Raw genomic sequence first — 24,704 nt, 5'->3', positions numbered from 1 at the left:
CATGACGGATTTTAATTAAAATGTCTTGGCAAAATCATCACATCTCCCCCATAAAAATGACGTGTCTTTCCTAGAGACGTAGGCTAAACCCATTAGTGATATCTCATCAGCGATCCATTAACAGTTCATTCCTACAGCTTTCACATCCGAAATTATACCCTATGCATCGTTTTTAGATGATATTGCATGCAGAAGCTCTATCTATCATCGCGCTGTCATCATGGTGATTTAAAAATGCCGATAGATTTTTCGGTCTGACACGTGTTTGCAATACGAATGGAAGTGCTATGTCGATTAAGTCTGAAGATGTATATTTTTTAGAGATGTCAAAACGTACACGGATACGAAAATAATTGGAAAAGTTTAAATAGTTCTATGAAATTCATGGATGCTGGTGATCATTTGATGTGGGAGTGGGTGCGCAACTAAGTTTGGTCTATATTAAAGTCAGGTCAGAATATTAAATGATCGTCCGTAAAATACTATACAACGCTACATTTCGCCCCCTCCTCCTCGAATGATTTTTAACGTCCCTATATTTAACAAGTAAAAATTAAATATGACGCTCTCCTAGACCTCCCTCCCTCTAGAGTGTTATATATATTTAGTAAACATCCCTTGTCTGTATAGTCAACCATTACAGTTTCATCCATAGTATTTTTTAAAACTAATTAATAATTAATCACTGATCAATAAAAAACCAACTCAGTCAAATCACACCCTCCACTCGAAAATAAAACCGTGCTGAAGGCATAGGATGTAGAGCGCTGCCACATACCACAATGAACTTGCGTAGTTCATTGATTTTTATACCGTAGGTGAAAATGGAAACAATTTAAGTTTAGCAACTGAATACAAGCAATGTAATTCAAATTGCGAAGTCTTTCAGTAAAAATCCATAACAATGGAGGAAGTATTGTCGATTTTTACGCGCTGATTTAAAATATGCATATATAAGCAGAATCAAGCGAACTGATTCGAGGATGGCTGAGCAGGTCGGCACTCTCGGAATGAGAATTTAACTCCTTCGTTTTGTTCAAAACGTTGCTTTGACAGATCTGTAACCTCGGTTATACTTTTCAAAAGTTGGTACCTGTTGAAGCATATGCTATGCTAAATGGTCTCCGTGGCGACCACTTTTTCTCTTCATCTTAACCTAATATATATGAAAAAAGAAAGTCCTGCTTGTATGATTCTTCCAGTCATAATTTTATCCTTAAAAAGGTATTATTAATAAAAATGTGTTTATTTATCTATACCTAATATTGTTGACCTTTTTCTGAGCTCAACAAAGTGGTGACCCCGACGTGATTCTTTTCTCAAAATCTAGAAAAGAACTAATCATACTGTATGTGTGAAGTTAATTCAAAGAGTGGGTACATCGACCTGGTATATCAAGTTTCTGCGATTTTTTACGGCAAATCGGTAGATTTTCGGGATGTGGATTGCTCACTTTCAATTCATGAATGAATAAAGCATGGACATGGTTGAGCTTCTTTGCATGAAAAGACGTTTAAAATAACAAAATCAAGACATATTTAATACAATTGCATTTATATCGAGTCAATTTCTTTTCAATAATATAACGGTATTTATAATACCGGTAATTTGGGTATTTTAGCCCCAAAATACCTTTAAATCGACTTTATCTTCTAGGAGTTCGACAGAATTTTTCCTTTCTTCGCTTAAATTTTTCCGTAGCACTTTTCTTCAAGAATCTGATAAGATTTTGCTTGAGGCAGATCAAAAAACTTAAATTTGTTCGAATAGCTTTCTAGATTCACAATACACGGTCTCGTGAAGGTGCGTTGTTGACCTTGCAGTGTTGGATCGTGAATTCTCTTGTTGTGCTGCTTGCCTTTTTTGAAATCTCTGTAAATGAAAACTAAAGGGGTTGATATGTGCTTTTAACTGTCGATAAATAATGCGGAGAATCATTACTTCCTCTTAATTTATTATTCAGCCTGAATATTTGTAAAAGCTTGAATTTTTATCAGAAAACTGATAAAGTTTTGTGTAAAAAGAAGTTTCACAATTTTTAAGACGGACTTTATGATTGCATGTTTAAAAGGAGAACGTATAGGTTTCCAAAAAGAAGGTTACGCGTTGTTAGTATTTTCTGTTCTCTCAGGGCTCCACGGAAAATTATACTTTTTCCTCAAAAATATGGATTCGTTGGCTATTTAAGATCTTGCTGGACCTTTACCTTTTAAAAAAATTTAACGTGTTGGTGCTTTAATGACATCTCTTGATTGGAGTTTAAATAAGTTTTCATCACACGCGAAATTGCCTGTCAATCAAGAGATCAAGGGGACGACTGACGACAGTGACTTTAAAGTGCGGAATATTCCAGATCAAATGCCAGGGAAAGCGATGAAAACCGCTGAAAAAAACTATTTTGCACGCAGGATGAATCATAGTTGATGAGGTTCTTTTTTTCATTTCAAAATTTTTTTCGAGTGGAGCATCGCAATTCGTCACAAAATCAAGGGGAAAACGATGAAAAGGGGATACACGTAAGGCAAAGTGAGTGTGAAAACCAACTGGTATAAATCTGCAAATTTCACGTTTTCTGACACATTTCGTGACTAGAACCGAAACGCTCAGCTGAATTTTCAGTTTACCTCACTGTGCAATCATGAACTACCAAATTCCTTTAGTGTTCGCGATCATTTGTGTCCAGGTAATGATAGACTGTAATTTATTTACAAGTGAATCAATACGCGTTTTGTCCACATCAGTTAATTGTGATACATTTGGATAAAGGTTATCATGAAAAATTAATCTCCGACAAGGCCAGAGAAATAATTAAGTTTCAAACATTTTTAATATAAAATTTTCCTATGGCTCATGAAATTGCATATTTTATTTTTGAATTGAACGCGGAATTAACTTATTTTTAAAATGACAGAGGTGTAGGAGTTGAAAGGGTCTTAAAATACCGAAAAAATGATTGTAGGTCCTCTAAACCTCATAAAAGTATTTTCTAGAATTAGGATAGAGGGAACAGAAAATAATTAGACGGAGGTATTTTCTAGAATTAGCTATCAGAGTACATTTTCGCATAGTTTTCGTAAGATTGGTGTAAGGTACCTTATGATTATCTTGAAACGGTTTACATTATGTCTCTTTTTTGTTTTATATCCCAATCATTCTGACCGTCTAAAATTTGTATGAGGATTCATACTTTGATCGGGAAGACTCGCCTTCTTTTCTGTAAATTATTGTAAAAATGTGCCAAAAGTAGGACTGATCTACTAACAATACTAGCAATAAATTGACCCTCTATGGTATGCTCATCTCTACATCAATGAAGCTTTTTCTAAAAGTGTTGAGAAAAAAAGAACAGATGAAGAATGTTCTTCAGCTACAGCCTTTTCTGAAAACCAGCGTAGTGGCAAGCTTTGCGATATATTGCTTGATCTGCCTTTAAACATATGGTGAAGGATTGATAATTAGGGTGTTTGCAATGAACACCTTCATGATTGATTCTCTACCATAGCTTCAAATGGAGAAGTATCGAAAATCGACCATAAAAGCCTCGCCACTGCTGAAAACATGAAAACAAAAATATTTGCTCCACGTTACAGGGACTGTTGGCAGCCCCTACCTCAAATGCTCTGCCAGAGAAGGAGAAGGAATGGCTGGCCACCGAGCTCAAGAACTTGAGAGAAAAGGGAGAAATGTTCAAAATGGCAATGAACAACTACATTACTGCCAAACCAGGTAATTGATTCCTAGTTTGTTTTCAACGCATCTCCACGCATCGTAATGAGAGACTCTTTCTTTTTTTCTTTTTTTTTAAATTAAGATAATTACTTTCGAACATTCATTCAATAAATTTTGAAAATCATAAAATTCTGTTCATTTTGAAAAGACACTTATTTCGAGAATTAATCAAAGTGTGTTTCTCCTTCTTTCTTGATTTTTCTGTTTTAATTTGCATTGCTCTCTTACCAACAATATTTAAATTGTAAATCGTATCTTCATTTTGAAATCAAATGAGGATCCTCGAAGCAAATTGATTATATCGTGCTCCAGAAACTGCTCAACTCAGAATTCCAAAAATTCCATTTCATTTCAAGTGGAATATAGTTTTTAGGGCCACAGATACCTCCTATTTTTTTTTCAAAAATTGTGTTTCTTTTCAACTTTTTATTATAAAATAGGCGCGAATTGTGTTTGTTTCGGAAAATGCCCAACGCCAAGGTTAACTCACGTTCATATTGTACCATTTGTTCCAAAAGCTCCAAGGTTCTTTCTGGGAATTGATTAATATGCGCCAAAAATGTTTTCCAACCATCGAAAATTTTTGGCTAAGACCGGTTGTTTTTTACTATTTCTGAGTTGGGCATTTTTCAGAACAAGCTACTCAGTTGTTCAGTTGTCTCAGTTGTTGTTTCTGTCGTGAAAACTCCCCACATAGATGAACAAAATACGTTTTAGGAGCCTCCAAGTTTTGACAATGCGCAACTCATTAATTTTAGAAACTCGTCACTTCATACATTTTGCCTTCATTTTCAGAGCTGGGTGACATGATCGACAATCTCCTCGCGAAAGGTCAAAAGATCGCAGCTGACTTCGAAGAGTTCCACGGGAAAGGCGCCAACAAGGGACTCGAGGCTGATGCAGTGGAGGCTAAATACCGCGAGTTTTACGACTCCCTGAAACAACTCGAGAGCTCCTTCCTCGCCGACTTCAAGGCTCAGGTAGCCACCATCCCCAACGCTACCGCACTCACCGCCGCAGTCCAGAAGGCATCAGAAGAAGTCAAAACCCAGGCCTAATTTCAAGCTTCAAAGATCTACCTCTAAAATGTCCCAACCTTTCAGACGAGAAAAATTCAGACCAAAAAATCAATTTGAACGAATCCACTAACTAAAAATGATTTCAACTCGGAGCCCGCTTATTTTGTCCTGATTTTATTTAATTTTTGGATGAATAAAGCACCCATAGCATCACACATTTTTTATTGTAATTTTCTACACCTTTTTCCTTTCATCCCTCTGATTTTCGGGTTGGTTATCCTCCTTACAGTGTACCGAGCAATCGCATGACCAAGACAAGGAATAAAAATGAAAGGAGCACTGACCAATAAATACAATTTGTATTTAAGTTTAGAACTGATTTTTCGCTCCTTAAAAAAAGCATTCGATCGAGTTTCAACATCCTTTTAAAATACGACGAGATCATGCTAGAGCAAACATACGTAAAATTATGCACATCAGTAGTAATCAATGCAAAACTAGTATTTTAAATGTTTCTCGTGCCCCAAAAGTAATGCAACAGAAAATTGTAGAGCTTCAGCTCTTCAGCTCTACAGTCTATTAAATGCAACCACACAAAACCTCTACCGTCCGTGAAGTACATCATAATACCGCAAGGTCCTGGCACACTGTGTTTCCAACATGCGAGGATAGGTACAACATTAATTTAAAGTTTCTGTTGATAATCATCTCAAGATTCATCAACTTTTTTCTGACATTTCACCATCTCCTTATTCTACTTTTACTGCGATTGTTCTATTAAAAGCAGAGACTTGCCGATTCTTTTGATCTTGCAGCAGTAAATAACCCAACAGTACGGCACTGACTGCAAATACATTTTTTCAGGATTCGGGTTATTGTACCGAGTATTTTTAACTTGACTCGCGTCCGCCTTATCGAGACGTATCAGCAATGAACAGCCTAAAGGAAGCCCGTCGTACAAATCATCTTGGTCCCTAGCGTCTAGACGATAGTTAGCAACAGCGTTGCGAAACGATGAGATTGAAAAGAGATTTTCCACGTTAAAACATTGCGAAAAATTAGGGAACCGGATAATACCTGCAACACGGCTCAGCCCCCCGTTGGACCGCCCGGAAAACGGACAATTTTCACAGACAGCGAAATAAATCGTGACCCCTCTAACGCGAGGGCGTAAATGAATTTAAGATGAGCCCTGTCTCTCGTATGCGTCAATGCGTTCTATGGTTAACGTAACGGAAGGGTTAGTCTCTTACGTCAGCGAAACAAAATTAAGGCTGGACGTTCAGTAGGCGGCCCAGGCTCGCTCCTCCTCTTCTCTTTTTGTTCTTTTCCTGCTGTCCTAGATCATTTTGTCCTGATTAATAGATAAAATTCGCGTTTTTATTGTTTTAATTGAGATAACGAGCCAATTTCTGTCACCTCGACGGAGCAGCGCGAAATAAAATATAATGAACGAGGTTCGCTAACACGGATCTACTCGCGCCCCGTGAGAGGAAAATACACGACGGCAGGAAGGGACGCGGCGTCATAGGGATGGTGGGGAAAGAGGGAGGCTTGAAAGAAACTTTATGGGCGATCAGTTGCTTTGCGCGTTTTTTTCTCTGACAGCACACCCATGGGCTCATGAGCCCAATCGGTTTGACCTTGATTGCATTGGATAATGTGTGTTTGCGTCGCAAAGTATAGAGGGGGAACAATGCTGCGAGTTTTTCTCGGACTTAGACAAATGATTTTTCTTTTTTTATAGCCACCGTCCCTGTCTGTGTCCGGGAGAATGGTCATTTTTCCAGTTTAGTTTAGAGCGACAATGAGTCTAATGCAAACATTGGTTGGAACGATGAGGACAGGGATTTTTCGGAGAGGAAAATGGCTTAAAATTCACGATACTCGCATCGGAAAATTCTGAAATTTTCCCAATTTCATAATCTGCGTCAGTAAAACTACTACGTCAAAGGCATAGCTCCACGTCAAAGCTCCGCTCGATACCAAAAATAGCCACCGCCATTCTTCGCGTTCAGAAATGTCTCACACTAGAAAAACAGTTTTTGTGGATCCAGTGCCCAGACGTTTAAAAAAATTGACAAGAAAAAATACTCTTGACTCAATCGAAGTTTTGCTTGTATTGAGAGCCAAGTTTTTAATTCAAACGGATTTCATTTTGATTCAAGCACACATACGATTGAATCAAGAGTATTTTTTCTTGTCAAATTTTTAAACTCGGGACTTTAGATTCGGAAGACTTTTATTCCCAGTGTAAATTATTTTCCATTTTTCATTAGGTCAAAAGCATATCTCGGTAAAGAGGCTTGTATCCTCTATAATTTTTTCACTGTATCAGCCACCGATTTTGGGTCATCATCCCGCAGGATATCCCGCCTCTTTGCGATACATATTACTCAATAGTCTAATATTTCAAGACGGTAGCATTGAGACGGAATTAGTCAAAGGTTGAACCGCAGCTAAGCTCTTCATGTCATGCGTGATCCTATCATTTGCGGCAAACAAGGGGTCTTTATGTCGACGCCCTCAGGTGCGCGGAATATCGATCAGATGGCCCGCGATTGTGCACAATGTAGATCATGGAGCCAGAGTTTGGCACAAGGCGCCTCCGTGGCCAGGGTGACCTCGAGGCCAGGCAAAAGCAGCGATGACCCTGCCTTCGTTTCATTCACCGAGCAACCCCCAACCGAGATGCCCTAACGAGCACCCAAGAACAAAAACACTCGCTCCATCGATGACTTAATCGATTGACGTAGGGCTGGTAGTCACAGATTATCATTGTGATTAGAAATGGCAGCTGATCATGATGGATGTCGAGACGTTTGTTACGCGGATTCTCTCTTGTAAATCCGCTGAGTATATTCTTCGTCTTCTTCTTCTTCTTCTTCTTCTACTACTTCTTCTTCTTCTTCTTCTTCTGCTTCTTCTTCTTCTTCTTCTACGAGCATTGAGGCATAGCTCTGTTTGTCAGGCTATTCAGTATTGAGCACAATAAATCAAACCAAAAACCGAAAACCAAAATGTTTTTGCATGTATTATTGATATGCTGATACAAATAGTAAAATAGTCTCAGACTTCTGTGAGCAAATTCATATCGAAAAGCGATGCTTACGGTCATGATATTTTAAAACAGATGAATGCTAACGAAAATGCATTTCACTTTGTCTAATATCCTTTCAGCCCAGCGAATTAGACATTGATGCATCAAAAGAGCTCTTAAAAAAGGGAGAGTCTCATAGTATGAAGTTTCCGACTAAAATCCGACTGTCAACGCAACGTTACACGGATCATGACAACGGGATGCAACTATTTGTGTCTTGGGGATAGCCATGTTGCATATCCAAGAAATTGTAGGCCCTCTATTTTGCCTCAGTGGCGCTGCGCGGCAGAAGCAGCTTACTTCGGGCTTATTCATCTATCGCATATATACCGGAATAAGTAGGAACATTTCCAAGTGTTAACTTTGAGAACTAATATCTCATCAGCAGAGACAATCTGATAAATGCTCAACGACCAAACCTGTGTTTCATGCCGGCAAATATGTGCATTGACAACAAGCTGCATTGATTAAAAAATCGGAGATTTATCAGTCAACAAAAAACCTTTTGCCCTTATATTCCCTTGCGAAAATCAACTTACAAATTACGATAGTTGTTGTTAGAGTCCGGTTGCCTTAGTGGATATTTTCTACCAGGCCTCACAAAATGTGGAAACCTTTGGGATACCAACTCCATGAACTCGCGCAGAGAATTTGTAAATGTAATACTTAGAATATTGAGATCCTTTATTTTGAGATGGGTTTTAAAAATAGAAGTTATGCGATTACTGATAGCTTCAAAGTGCAAATGCATAGAATTTAAACAGTTACAATTTGAAAGTTAGAGGAAAGAAATGAGAAAAACATTTCCATGTGACAAAAACATTTCCTGCCACATTACTATTTAGAATAATCTTCTCTCAAAATTCAGTTAAAAATACATTCGTTTTAAACCCGAATATATTTACAGGATGACGTTCGATACTGATCAGCAAATATTTGCACGACGCCTCTATGGTTTTTACAGGTTTTTATGGTGCATTGGACGCAATATTCGCGCAGCAGCCACGAGCTTCATTTGGTCTTTTTTTTAAAAAAAAATTGAAAACCTAAAGTGCTGTGCTACGTAGCATAAAAAACAGCTCGGTGTCAAATTGCAAAAATACTTCAGCATTTAGCAGCGTAGGGGTGAGTAACGTGCTTATTGAGGTTAAAATTCAAATGTAGCAACGGTGCATCAAATATCATTCACATTAACGAGACTGCACGCGAATAAATTTGAGCGAGCACTAAGATAAATTTCGTTCGCGTTGGTGCGGTGGCCGCAAAAATGCGAGGCCATGGAAAAATGACTTGGAATACAGGAGGTTGCCGCGCATCTGATAACTCCCTAATCATAATTTTGCGAAATAGTGCCAAACCTTTAGAAAATTCGTCATTTTCCGGACGAAGCGACGTAACTTCATCCCAAAGTTGCGGAATTATTTAGCATCCACGGCTTTAATTGATCTTGGGTCTTCAATTCTGAGAGAGGAAGGGGCAAAAATCGATGTTGTACAGCTTTCGCAGCTACACGATGTTTCATATCTTTTGCTCAACGTTTCAAAGTTTTGGTAATAATTTTCTCCAAAAGGAAAAAACTTTTTGCAGTATCATCTCAGCGGGTTGATTACTGAAATCGACAGACAAAGCGATAGTCAAAGAAGATATAGGGGCGTATGAAGCGATTTCATTGGTTGACAAAGGTTGTTCCTATAGGCTAAGGGGGAAACTGATGGACTAACTGAAGGGGCTCTTGTCGGTTGTACTAAGTCAGTCTATTACTTAACTTGTTTGTTCATGTAGCCACCCGCTTCCACCAATAGGATGGCTCCATTTTCCCTTACACATATTTTTCTACTGCTTTATCTATAGATTTCAATAATCAGCTCACTGCGCGGCACCTCCACAAAACTTGATGTTTGGACAGATCTTACTATTTTTGGTGATCTGTAATCTGTCAATTACAGCACAAATCTGTAACTTGTCCAACTGGACCATCCTATTGAAGACTCAGCTCTAATGTGCCAGCTTTTGGAGGTTTACGAGTATAACTAAATAGTTCTTCTTTTAAAGCATCGGATTCAATGGGCATTGAGGTAATGCCAATTTTCAGTTCGTAGGAAGTGGCCCCCGAATTCAAGGGCCAGATTTTTATCTATTGCTGTAAAATTCTGTCTAATTGAGAGCTCCACGCGGCAAGGACGCGTGGGCTTTCGATACATACTCGTAGGAGCAATGGCTCATACCCGGAGCCCGGAGCAGCTCCGAACGCCGCACAATGGACCGAATCAACGGGAGAAGTCGGACATGACTTTTTTTTACTAAAATTGCAAATTCAGATGTTCATTTCGTCAAGTTGTAAATTTAGAGGGTTGATCCTTACAGAAAATATTACGAGGGAACCAATGGGACCATTTTTACGACCCCAAAATTTTGTCGAAACGGAGTTTTGAGCTTATAAAGTTTCATGAATTTTGTCCAGCCTCTCCCATGGAATCTATCCAATGTGCGCTGCGCTGAGCACCGAGTAGTCCGGAGTCGTTTTGAATACAGAATGACGTAATTTAGCGTGAATTAAAAATTCCAGCCGAGACGGTCATCCGCCTTGTCAACATCGCCAAATGGTCCACGTGGCTGAAATTCACAATTTTCTCTATCCGTGTGATGCCACATTGTCTTTAGCACATTTTAGGTCTATTATACCTTACTCCTTGCAAACTGGATTGAATCGATTGTTGGTAGAGAGGGTTTCATCCCACGAGATACACGTCCATAGGAGAGTTGAAAACTAATATCCTCGTTAAGGGGTCGTCCCTAAATTGCATAATGCTCTAAGGGGAGGGGGATGGGAAGAGCGGCATACTATTTTGTTTTTACGTGTTAAAGGATAGGTACCTACGTCAAAAAAGCACTACAAGTGTGAGAGGTGTCAAAAATGTCGAAAAAGGGCGTTACGAAATTTAGGGATGGCCCCTTAGCAGGATGAAAACAAATTCTGGAGTATTCAAATCATAGGTCAGCTTATGTTTAAAGTTCTGAAATATTTTTTCGGTTCGAAAATTTGCCGTACCTATGCAATTTTGTAAGTTAATTTAAATTTTGAACTTGCGACTCTTTTCAAGAAAATGAATGGAAACTGAAAGATTTTTGAGTAAAAAATGTAATTTAAAGTAATTTTCATATCTGTTTTGACGTTTTTAAAGTTTCTAAGTCTCACTTGATTTTTATGAGAACTACTAATCGATATAAATTATTGAACATTTATAATTATTCCAATCTTTTTAGATTATTTGGTGGTATTTTAAAAAAAAAACATGCATGAAGATATCCATTATTAATCTCCATCACGGAAAAAAAGTGCCAGGGGTTATCCCCTGAAATTGTGGTACTACCCAATTTGTTGGATGATATGGACATTTCTAATTAATTGTGGTAGTAGCACAACTCATGTTAGGGTAGTACTGCAACATTTGGGTTAGTCACCTAATTTATTGGGGTACTACCATAATTAATTGGGTACTGCAAAATTAATTGGAGATGTCCATATCATTCAATAACCCGTGTTTGTTTTCCGTGATTAAAATGGATTTTATAGTAACTTTATGATCTCATAAAAATGCTGGTCAAGTCGTCCAAAACTCAATGTTTGAAAGTAATTTGAATCAACAACAAAATCGAAGGGAATGAAATAAAGTCCTCAATTTCCGAGCATATCACAACGCTGGGCCCAGGATAATTGCAACGATTAAATGGTCAGCTGTTCGATGATGTCAACCACAAATGGGCTGCTTGACTTCTTAAAAGTCAATGATCGATACTCATGCCAAACCTGAGCCGACCACCCTTGGTTCAAGAGGACAAAACCCGTGGAGAAGTAATACATAACCCGGGGGAGAAGTAAGATCTTTATTTAATCGAGGATTTTGTCTCGTGGGCTTTATGATTCCCAAGGAGAATTTGGGGTTTGTCCGAATCCTACGTATATTATTTGATTGTTTAACAGTGAATTCCCCCTTGTCTTTTTGCCACCGACGAAAGATTTAGTTGAATACCTTTTTAACTGATAATAATAATTTATTTCGGCAGGCAGGCAAGATTAATCTGACGCTAACATGTATAATGGCATAGTATGTCTTACACTAAAAAAAATGGGGCTTGGCTCAAGCCTGATGATTCTTGAATTTGCCGCCAGTAATTTTTTTCATCTTGATTTAAGCTGAATTTATATTGATACAAGAAGAATAATGATTGGGTTAAGCAACAAAATAGTTTATGTTAAGCAGCAAAATTCTTGATGTAAGAAAAAAATACTTCTTGGCGGTAAATTTAAGATTCTCTTTTTTTCAGTGTTCACCAACTCAAATTGAACGTTTTCATCACAAGTTTGATTCACTGTGACTCAGAAAAATACATCTTACTCTTAGAAAACAAAACAAAAAAACTCCCGTTTTTTGGTGTGACAAGGTGGTTTTAAAACCTACTGAACACAGAAGTGTTTTGGTTCTTAAAACCGAAGTTTTCGGTCATATGAACAAAATAGTCGGGTAACCTGGATCAGAATCTCGTTTCTGCGAAAACATCAGTTGTTACCTGAACCAAAATATTGGTGTTTTAGATTAATGCATACATTGATGTCGCTCCTACAACGCATACTGGCGTTGTGCGACACCCAAACATCACATTTATGTCCATCTTCCCAAAAGGTATCGACCAACTCACAACGACCATCTCCTCGTCAACGCCCAGCAACCACCCATTAACGAGACGTCCCTGTTGCCTTTTCCCAGATGATCAGTATATACCGAACTTTTATTTTCCTCTGTATCAGTTGATACCATGCATTCTCCGAAATATTTTCGATCGTCCATTTTTAAAAAATTCATTTCATCGGATTGAAAAACGATTGAGAAAAAGCGAATTTTATTCAGAGGTTCGGTACTACTATTGTGCCTGAACTTCCAAACTGCCATTCTGTTTGAGTTTGAAACTGCCGATTCGGCGATTAACGAATCCCATCGTTGGTGCGTGATTTTGGTACCACCTCGCGAGATGGTTCTAAAAAAGGTTCAACCTATCGAAAACCAACGGATCTGATCGGTCGAACCTGGTAACAACGGTGTCCACTGGTGTTATTGATTGATGAGACGAACCGGGACAGAGCTTCCCAAGGAGGTTCGGAACATGAAAAAAAATTCGCTTAAAGAGCAAGTCACCTCTCAAGGCACGCTCCAAAACCACAGGACGATTCAAACGGTGAACGAAACGAGTTTCTAAGAGCCAGTGACCTATTTCAGGTGCAAATTGGCGCTTCCATGCGCCACGACCAGAAGCCGTAGCCTTGAGCCCCGATCCAAGTTCAGGGCGGCCGCAGAGGAAATGCCTGCAAAAACAACCGTGCTCATCACAAATCCCAAGCAATGCAGTCCGTTGCGTGTGTAAAAAAAAAAGAAAAATCGTGCGCAAACAAACAAGCGATCTGACGGGACGCAAACAGGCGCGTCACGTAAACCCGTTAGCGCGCAGGGTAAACACTAACGCGCGTTATCGCCGAGCTTCGGGAACAATCCGCCGGTTTTACTGTGCTGAAGCCTCATGGTGTTAGCAAATATGGCAACGTTGGATGCATGCAATAGAATCACTACGTATACATTGGCTCCGGAAAATCAACACGTGATAAGACATAAATGGGGGATTTACGAATTATAAATACTGCGGTTTTTGATTGAGATGCTTCATCTTGCCCTAAATGCCGTCGCTTTGACATGGGTGCCGTATCAAGCAATCGCAAGCAGAAAGATTCTAATGAGTCTCTGTTCCTCCCCGTTGACCCTTAAGTGATGTCAACAATCGTGGGACATAAATACCAATGAATAAAGCCAAAATATTTTATTTTAAATCGTAACGTCGTAAATCTCCAATTTGTCTTATGTCTTTTTAAATAGCAATCTTTTTATGACATATTTTGAAAAAGAATTTCATGCATCAAAAAATATTCAGATGAACTGCCAGATTAATATTTTTGTTGATTTTCATCTGATAAAAAAATATGATTGGAAATTTTTAAACGTTCCAATGATCCTCAGTCATCGATTTAGGTCTCTAGAATCGTTAAGTGACCCAGCTTATGTGCCCTGAGGGTGCTTTTTGCTCCCAGAGCTACTTAGCAACCAAAAAAATTGGCTCGTACCGTGACAATTCAAAGACTATACCAACAAAACTTATGCTTTAACTTTGATTACCTATCGGCAGTCGGAAAAGTATTTAATTACCCCCAACAATCTTTAGGTGCACTTACGACAAAAAATAAAAAACATGAATATGAAACATTTTATCGGACATTATTCATGCTGCTTTACTTTCTATTTTTTCAACAGAAGACTAAACTAACTGAACGCCTTTTGACTTTTTGTAAATTTATCCCAGATATTGGGGAGCATACCCTGAAAATTTCAAAGTCCAGGTTTATTGCAAGTTTTCTGTTTGAAAAATAAAATATTAGAGAAAATTATGCAAATTCGAATAAAGATCCGCTTCTGATTATATTCGTCCATTTAGGTAAATTTTAATGTATATTTTTTAGGTATATTTATAAAAATCAGTATATACATTTTTAACCATCCGTTTTATCAAACGGAACTATGTGCATTAAGACATGAGCCCTGAGACCCATAAGAATACATGCGTTACAGGTCTCACGTCACGATGCACATGATTCCGTTTAACAGAAATACGTCCGTTTCACATCCAGAATGTTACGTCAATCTCATTTTTCTTTCGGAGTACCCCCGGTTGATCGATTGCCCGAAAAAATATAGCTAGAACTCTGATGAGATTGGCAACGGAGTGCGACATTGACCTTCATCTCGTAATTCGGTTCCCGGGCTTAACGAAGGAGTCGCTGAAAAGCTTTTCATTATTTCAATTACAGCCCGGTGAAGGTGTGAATGGGAAGAGCTTTTGTGCGCGATGCACAGAGCACGGCTTCCCACTTGTTCGCCGGTGCATCGCCGACCGGATCCACCCGGTCGTGCCCGCGCAAGGACCAATTTTCACGCGCCTAGAGAAAGCTCTTGCATAATGAGTGTAAGCAGGATCGGAAATAAAGACCCGGGGAGGCAGATGCAAGATGCACAGGACATACTTTTCAAGGACTCTCGACGCAACGAATTTCTAGAGCCTCCGCGCTTCGGGTCTTGGATGCTCATTTCGGTGATGTGTATGTTCTATCAAACGGCAGACTAAAACACGGACACCTTATGTAGCGTTGTGACGTGAGCCCTGTAATGACATATATTGGCTTAAATGAATTAGCGGCTACCGCATATCTGTCAATGCACATAGCTCCGTTTGATAGAAATTCTTCCATTCTCGGTGAAGCGCATGGTGTCATAAACTGTGACGACCTCAAAATCAAAAAATGGCAAGTTTTCTCAGTACCTATGGAAGTCAAGCCGAAGGCGACTTTATTCTGCAGTGATGACCAAGTTGTATCAAGATCCAACTAAAGAATTGAGGTCTTACGCTGTACTCCAAAATGGGCTCGGTGATAGAAAGATAGCTCAACGAGCTAGTTTTATATTCAAAATATTTTATCTAGGCTTTCAATTTTATGGCTTAAGCGAAATGTGCGGCTCGTGAAGTTACAAACTACCCTTTCCCTCCCTGAATGCCAATCATGACTCAGACCTGGCAAAACTCACTCCGGTGAATTTGTCAATGTACCTTCACATTTTAATCAAGTAGAATGCATTCCAATAAACGTTTATCTTGTGGTGCGCACCGAAATGTGCAAAAATGGTAAAAGCAGTCCCAGAGGATGAAAAAATGTTTTAAAAGCGGATTTCTCCACGTCTCGCGCGCGATTTTGCATCTTTGCCGGCTCGTAGTTTCTCTAGCATTTTCAGGAAAAAATTATATGGATCCCGGTATAATGCCTAAATTTTGGCGATCGGCATTTTTTTCCAAACAGGCGCACGTTTGAAGGAAAGTAAAATTGACAATATACAAAATGCTCTTCATCGACTGCGGCTTGAAAATATGTAACCGCCAATTTGAAAAGAGTTCTACTCTTTTTCTTAGTAGTGTGTAACTAGCCTATTTTTGTACTTCAAACTCCGATGGTTCACTCGAGAGCTCAAAGAAGAAAGACATACATACATTTTGCTCCTATACATCTGAAATCGTCTCCAAGGCGCTCGAACTTACCTAAAACAGATGAAACGTAACTGTTAGTCACATAGAAATCGATGAAAAAAATATTGAAAGTCACAAACACGTATATCAACTGCGATGTATCAAAATATCCGCCGAGACATATTTATTCAGAGAAAAATCAATGAGTTTACCTCACAGAGTATTCCTCCCAGGATAGAACAGTATCAGAATGAGAGGATGTTACGTTACTATATTATAATAATATTATAAAAAAATATAATGTTGGACACGTTCTCTTTTGAAAAAATTAAGTTTATTAAAAACTCCTAACATTGAAAATATAGACGCATGTGCTCTACCCTTCACTACCGACATGAAGAAACCTAATTTATCATCATAAGGGTCTTGACTATAAACATGCGCAGAGCCATTGTATATCACCGATTTTGATGATTAAGATGGACATCGCCGGCGTAAGTCCGCAATCATAAATCTCATTTGCGTTGTCTGAAAATCTCCGCCTCCGTATTATTTTTTGAAAAGAGAACAAATTAACATCATTCCTTGAAGTTTTTCGCAGAATTTTCTTCTCAAAAAGAAGAAAAATCACGGCAGTTTTAACGAATTGCCGTTGAGTAGTATTCCGTTTAAAAAATAAAGTATGACAGGAAGTCTGCGACGTCGCAAACCGAGTTATGTGACAGCAGCCGACTTACACCGCCGACATGACTTTAACCATCGTGCATCACTGTCGATATGAGACACAAAAGTTTCATTATATTACTGTTAACGATGTTGCAACACCCCTCGAGTAGGAGAGAAATGGGGCGCTTGAGTCCTGAGAATCTTAAGGCTTCCGATTCATTGTGTGAACATTGAAGTTCCAAAAATAGACAGAACCTCTTGACCGTTGCGTCGACCCAAAAATCAGGCATTTGTTAAGGGTTGGAGCGTTGGCGATAGATAAGCGGGCGTTTGAGGACGGTGGACGGCGCTGCGTAAATCTCCCGAGATTCAACCCCCCGTGACAAATGCCCTCATGAAAGTGATGCGAGCGCCAGTCCGCCCCCGAACGCTCGCGGACTTCCTGCAAAAAAGAAGATAGGAAGAAATATGAGCGGAAAACGGAAATGCCGCTGGCGCTCGCGCCGAGGGCCGACGCAATCGTGCGAGCGGGGAGCCTCGTGCACGAACGGTCCCAGAACCTGTTGACGAGCCCCTCCAACTTTATTTTTCTCTATATCAACCCCTCCATGCGACGTTGCGTATCGATTGTGAAAGGCGCCAAATAAGTGGCGCGAGTTGCAACGTTGGATACAAATATGAAGCAGCCCGAGACAATGGTGACACGAGAAAAACAAGCAGGAAAAAAAACACATTGGATCTAGAGTCCAGACTCTTAAAAACATTGACAAGAAAAAATACTCTTGATTCAATCGGATTTTTGCTTAAATCAAGAACCAAGCCTTTTAATTTGAGCGGATTTCCGTTTGATTTAAGCAAAAATCTGATTGAATCAAGAGTATTTTTTCTTGTCAATGTTTTCAAGAGTCTGGACTCTAGATCCAATGTGTTTTTTTTTTTTTTTTCAGTGCGGGAAACATGCCTAAAATACAATAATAAAACACCCGAGACGTTCAGACTCAAAACTGAGTAATTTTCATTCGGAATAAAACATTAGAAATTTTAAAAAAATATCGAAGAAAAAGCTGAGACCCACATGTTGGTGGCCGATATCCGAGAGAAGTCCGGAGTTTATTCGTTTGTTTTTTTTGGATCTCGGCCACCAACAAAACCAACATGTAGGTCTCAGGTTTTTTCATCGATATTTTTTGATTGTTATTGTATCATTCCCACTGAAAATGACTCATTTTTAAGTCGAAACGTCTCAGATGTTGTATTGTTGTGATTTAGCCTTGTTTCCCGTTTTCCCTTGTTTTCTCGTGTTGCAACGTTGTACATCATTCTTAAATAATTCTCAAATTAACAATCGTCCAAGCTTCTCAAAAAGATTTTTCTTTGACAAACAGTCGAAGTTTGATATTTTTCTTCAGCTCCAAAGTTTTACGAGTATTAATTTATTTACGTCTCGTTAAAAGCATAAGATTGATTCAGATGAAAAACAAATACAAGTTTGTGAGCTTGAATGTAGGGAAGAATATTTCGAGTTTTTTTTTTCCATTTGTAGGTTATTACCCTCCTCGTTATATTATTCGGGGAATCAAGTACATCTCTCTCTCAGTCTAAAAAGTTTAAAAGGTCAACGGCACGCTTTACGCATTTTTAACCTTTTCACTCCGTTTTCTCTCGCGCAAACTTTCCTCAAATTTTTCGATATTTGTTGATGAAATAATTTCCTTTTTGGGGAAATCGTTGCTGTTGAATATTTAGAACTCAAACAAACACGCTTGTCTCGATGTGCAGTTCAAAGGTTGACCGGATACTGTGTAAATCTCTTTTTGAAGAAAAAAGTAATATTAAATGAATTAAAAAGTGACGTGTCAAGTGGGTCATAACAATACAAACAGTCTGCCAGCGTCTATTTAATTCTTCGTGGAAACGTCCGATTCCAAAGACTTCTGGTCATGACCAATTTATTCCAGTTCTTTACCATCCAATCAAAGTGGGTAATTGTTTTTCATCAGTTTTGAGATATACGCTTGAAAATGTAATAATTAAAGAATCGAAAAATGAGACGGGCCGTATATCTTTAATACTTATTAGACTCTGCATGAAAAAAGGATTGGCAAATAAATTCATGGATGGCTTTGTGTTGTGCACATGAAAACTGGCACACCGAAAACTTCGAAACAAAGGACTTGCGAGCTTGCGCATATAGGTTCCCCGATGTGTAGCAAAACTTGAGCATAAAAGCTCAAAAGGGGTTAAAATAGCTTTTGATGCATGAATGAAAAGCTCATAACACATAAAATTCCAGTATTAATATGAATTCCCTTCTCCCTGCCCTCCGCAAGCATCCACGAGAGAAAAAAGTCACTCTGCTCCCTACAAAAAAAAGTACGTAGAGGCGAGAGGGGCATGCATTAAAACATTGAAAATGCATCATTTTCCCAGTTCTTACTTTTACTCTCTCTCATGCAAACACTGGGCGTTATCCTTTAATCATTGAAAATGACTCATTTTTAAGTCGAAACGTCTCAGATGTTGTATTGTTGTGATTTAGCCTTGTTTCCCGTTTTCCCCTTGTTTTTCTCGTGTTGCAACGTTGTACATCATTCTTAAATAATTCTCAAATTAACAATCGTCCAAGCTTCTCAAAAAGATTTTTCTTTGACAAACAGTCGAAGTTTGATATTTTTCTTCAGCTCCAAAGTTTTACGAGTATTAATTTATTTACGTCTCGTTAAAAGCATAAGATTGATTCAGATGAAAAACAAATACAAGTTTGTGAGCTTGAATGTAGGGAAGAACATTTCGAGTTTTTTTTTTCCATTTGTAGGTTATTACCCTCCTCGTTATATTATTCGGGGAATCAAGTACATCTCTCTCTCAGTCTAAAAAGTTTAAAAGGTCAACGGCACGCTTTACGCATTTTTAACCTTTTCACTCCGTTTTCTCTCGCGCAAACTTTCCTCAAATTTTTCGATATTTGTTGATGAAATAATTTCCTTTTTGGGGAAATCGTTGCTGTTGAATATTTAGAACTCAAACAAACACGCTTGTCTCGATGTGCAGTTCAAAGGTTGACCGGATACTGTGTAAATCTCTTTTTGAAGAAAAAAGTAATGTTAAATGAATTAAAAAGTGACGTGTCAAGTGGGTCATAACAATACAAACAGTCTGCCAGCGTCTATTTAATTCTTCGTGGAAACGTCCGATTCCAAAGACTTCTGGTCATGACCAATTTATTCCAGTTCTTTACCATCCAATCAAAGTGGGTAATTGTTTTTCATCAGTTTTTAGATATACGCTTGAAAATGTAATAATTAAAGAATCGAAAAATGAGACGGGCCGTATATCTTTAATACTTATTAGACTCTGCATGAAAAAAGGATTGGCAAATAAATTCATGGATGGCTTTGTGTTGTGCACATGAAAACTGGCACACCGAAAACTTCGAAACAAAGGACTTGCGAGCTTGCGCATATAGGTTCCCCGATGTGTAGCAAAACTTGAGCATAAAAGCTCAAAAGGGGTTAAAATAGCTTTTGATGCATGAATGAAAAGCTCATAACACATAAAATTCCAGTATTAATATGAATTCCCTTCTCCCTGCCCTCCGCAAGCATCCACGAGAGAAAAAAGTCACTCTGCTCCCTACAAAAAAAAGTACGTAGAGGCGAGAGGGGCATGCATTAAAACATTGAAAATGCATCATTTTCCCAGTTCTTACTTTTACTCTCTCTCATGCAAACACTGGGCGTTATCCTTTAATCATAGGCGATTTTTTTTTCATACATATTCATCACTTTTTTACATTAAAAGGCCATTTCACACTTACCAAAATGTGCTGCCTTGACAACTTGCAATGGTACAAGAAGTGCTCGCATTAAAACAACTTCAAACCCTATACGGTAATGTTAATACTTCTGATGATCCAATAGATCGAAAAGTGGCCCTCACTTATTTACGAACATTCATTTTGATTAGTTGAGCACAATACAGAACGGAAAATAAATGTATGAGTATCTCTTGGTTAAATATAAAAGTACAATGGATAAAATTAAGTTTTAATTAGATATGCTTCAGTCTCTCGATCTTTCAAAACTCTAGATTAGAAATGGTATTGAGAAGACGCAATGTAGCGCCTTGATGCAACTAAACGTGCTCCACGACTGTCCGTGTTGCATAAGGTGTGAAATGAAGGCACCCCAGCTTTTCCTTGACCTCACGATTTTTGGATACGCGCATGTTGTAAATTATTAACAAGATGTTTCTCGTATCTAATGCTTCGAAAATATTCTAGCCTTTCCGATAAACTTTGAGAGGATGGTATAAAATGTGGAGAACGTGTTGTAAATATTTCGCAAGACATTCAAGTTTTAGAAATGTTTCCTCATTCGTCGAGAAAATCTTTCGAGAACATCGAGAAAATTTTTTAAATATACATCAAAACCTCACATGCGTCACAACCTTAAATATTTATAAAATGTTTCAAAAACAATTTTCAGGTAAATTTGACGTATAAAACGAGCCTTTAATTTTTTTTAATGTAATTTAGTTCCAATTGGATCTGAGGAATTTACTGCAGTTGCGGTTTTAAATATCGCAGCTCCATACGAACGACCCGACAGCGATGGGATCAGATTTCAGACGACCCGGGTAACAATAGCCCCGAATCGGGCGCCACTATGTTGACTGGTACTCTAATTAAAAATCAGCGAGCAACAGCAAACAGCACGGAGCTCTGGTCCGTTAGATGGGAGAGGCACCCGGGTAGCGCGCTGGCGGTGGCGTTTTTGCAAATCATTTTCTAATCAGGAGTGACTCGGCTTTTTCGGGCCGAGCAAACACTGGTGGAGCTTTAGTGGAGCCCGTGGGCGCTAATCGTGTATTCAGGAACGATCTGCCACCACAAGCGACCACCGCGTCGGGCCGGACGGGTGACCTCACAGAAACCCATACGGGTCGTCATTAGGTCAGTGCAACAATATATGTGCAAAATACAGCGATGAGCTTTATTTTATTCGCTTAGAAGCTGTCCACTCGGCCAAGTCCGATGGGGTCTCACCGTTGGTCGTAAATTAGGCATTTAAAAACAAAGGTTAAATATGACGGCCGGGTGGCTCCATAACTCAGGAAACCTACATTACCAAGGCCACCGTTTCAGCTGAACCTCGGAGGTGAGGAATCCGTTTAGAGGGATGTTTATGATTTTGTAAATTAATTATAAACATGAGGGTTATAATTTTGCACAAATGACGTCAGAGGCATCAAATCCAAACTGCCTGTGTAAGAAAAATTGTCGATCCATATCATGGTATTACTTTAAATGCTTTTGGTGGAAACTATGTAAATTGTTTGCTTTTGTTGTCATTCTCCATATTAAATACAGAAATGCATTGAACTTCATTTCATCTCTTAAAGAAGCAAGGGACTAATTTTTTGTCACGGTCGGTGCTTTGACCGATCGCAATAAGGAATATAAAATGATACAATCAGCATTAGTGCCTAAAGCAATTGGCATTTAAAGCCGGTACATCTTAGAGTCTAGCATTCGGAACGGCGCATAAGGGCCTATAGGGGACAGACCCCTTACTAAACTCAATATTGCCAATAATTATAAAATAATAGCAGAGTATAGCGTTGAAAATATGCACGTCGCCACCTTAAATGAGGGCACATTATACTTATTAGGTTTAAATTAAGGCTATGGTGTTATTTTTATGGTTTTTAATTATAAGAGCAAAAATGATACTTTATCATTCAATATTCATAAATCAATTATTCAGATGCTATGAGAATATGAAACAAATTCGGTAACTTTATTCGTTTAAATCAAAGTTATTGAAGTCAGATCTATAAGCAAGAAGAATAAAGAAATAATTTTTATGAAAAGTTAGCTAAGCATCATCATGGTTTGTTGATTTTTTTTAACGTATTAAATACGTATTCATATGCATTTACAAAGAACAACTTGACAACGCTCGGTAATTGAGACAGCTAACAATAACCCTTTAGCCAAACATAAATTTGTCATCCTTTTCAAACGAATTATTATCGTTAAAGCATGAAAAAGCCCTCCTGGGTAGTCTCATCGTAAATTGAATCCTTGCCGATGCAAATTATGAATGACCCGTTAACCAATTTTTGCACGAAACGATTAGCCCAGTCAAAAGATATGAGTTACGAGCTAATTTTGTTCGTGAATAGTGCGTCTGGTGGGAGAGAGAAGAGGGGTGTATAGAAAACTTTCATGTACAGCTGCCGATGAAAAAATGTCTATATAACGCAGGATACGCAGGGTTGGGGAGTTCTTGAAGTTTTTAATAGCGCATTGGAGCGTAGCCGGTGATCTGTAAAAAATAGATCAGACCTCGTGGAAAATTTTTGCACGTAGATAGACTTTCATTTTTGCGATTAGCTGAAATTTTTCCTGTCAGTCACTACCTCATTAATCTGCGTCAAACGAGTTTTCAGGCTAGCGCACTGCCGTGCTAAGGAAAAACGCCGTATGTACCTTCAGGCGTTGCCAAATTTCCTCTAACAAATCACTAATTTTCTGGAAAATTTTTGAATATTTTTCTACCAATTTCTAAGATAATTTCGTTTGTAATTTGATCCAAAGTTCCTGAAAATTTCAGGGGAAATTACTCAAAAATTTCCTCTAAAATAAACATTTTAGTTAAGGAAATTTGGCAACTCTCGAATGTTCATACGACGTTATTCCTTAGCACGGCAGAACATCATTATCAGCTTATCCGGCACCAATGGGAATTGCGTGAAATTTTAGCGTTTTGATGGCTAAAACATCACTTACGAGCGCAATAAGGGGGAAGACAGGGATCTCTAACATCACAACACACCATTACGTTCCAGCCTCGTTTAAAGAAAGATGTAACGGGAGCCGTAAAATTATATTTAACGAAGTTACACCAAATATATCATTTTCGATGGATATTAACATCGTAAAACGACGTGCGACTAGAGCGTAAGCTCAGTAAATTCCATTACTCTTCTATATTTACTCCTCTTGAAATAATAAGATTCAGAGGACCCCCAACAGATGTCAATCCCAATGAGGAAACTCATGACTGAAAACTCACGGCTCCGTTGTCTTACTGATGGAAAAACATGAGGCATACGTGAAGGTAACGCAAATTCGAGGCGCTATAGGTTCTTAAATGTATAACTACTGGAAATCCCTTATATAATATATAGAGGTCCTTTTAGGTGAAAAAGGAACAGCTTTTTCCTAATAATCTTCCGTCAGATGGCCTCAACTATAGGGTTATCAGTTTTTGGGGAGTATCACCTAGATTTCTCTTCCCCCATCCCTTTGATTAGAGGATTTGGGTCAAACGGCAATCATGCCCTCTTCAAAAAATGCTCTAATTAGGCCAATCGCTTGATATATCTTGACAAATGTTTTATTGGAAAATAAAGAACAACAGTGCTAACTCTGGATTGACTTTTCCGTAAAAGTTTCGATTTCACAAAAGGAACCATAAAATTTCAAAACTGCTCTAAAAATTTCACATAAAACAGTAAAAAATCTCAGAGTGAAATCTGGAGTGCATTTCATCTTGAAGCCTTTTTTTACTCAAAAATAATCGGAACTCTACTTTCACGGAGCATTTGAGTTTTCTGGAGGCAAAATAGACTCCGGGGTGAAATGCACTACGGGTATCATTCCGAGATTTCTAACCGTGACTTGTAGTTCTCAATACGTTTTGTTTGTGTGGACCGGAGCTATCAGCGTGTGATTTAACTCACACCATAGGTTCAAGGCTTATCAAAAGCACATTGAGGGTGATATTGAGTGATATCGGAAGGAACCAAACGTATATAAGGCGTAATAAAGATAAGTATGAAAAGTTTTATGAGAGGTAGGCCTTTCCTGTCAAAGGAGCGAAGATAGCGACTGAGAAGGCGTCGCGTCGGGCCGTTGCTCGGCGGAGATTAAAAAGTTTTTTCATGCAATTAATAGGGAGGAACTCCTCCGGCAGTATTTCTGCGGCAGCGTGACCCGGTCACGTTCACGAATAGGGAAGAAATATGTCCGACGCTGAGGGCAATTAGCGGGCGACACTCATGGGGTC

General features: G+C 38.6%; 2 protein-coding genes across 2 annotated transcripts in view; one reads left to right on the top strand and one right to left on the bottom strand.

The window, feature by feature from the left end:
* Nucleotides 1-24,704, bottom strand: part of LOC109030643 (uncharacterized) — a 102,925-nt gene that overhangs the window by 14,511 nt on the left and 63,710 nt on the right. The window lies entirely within an intron of this gene.
* On the top strand, nucleotides 2,508-4,965 carry LOC109030644 (uncharacterized). The gene is made up of 3 exons (XM_019041708.2): nucleotides 2,508-2,683; nucleotides 3,591-3,726; nucleotides 4,525-4,965. The coding sequence occupies exons 1-3, from the start codon at nucleotides 2,639-2,641 to the stop codon at nucleotides 4,785-4,787; spliced, it is 444 nt and encodes a 147-aa protein (XP_018897253.2). The 5' UTR covers nucleotides 2,508-2,638; the 3' UTR covers nucleotides 4,788-4,965.

This window comes from Bemisia tabaci, chromosome 3, assembly GCF_918797505.1.
Source record: "Bemisia tabaci chromosome 3, PGI_BMITA_v3".
Lineage (NCBI taxonomy): Eukaryota > Metazoa > Arthropoda > Insecta > Hemiptera > Aleyrodidae > Bemisia > Bemisia tabaci.
Note: the sequence above shows the minus strand (reverse complement) of the source record. Positions and strands in the feature narration are given on the sequence as shown.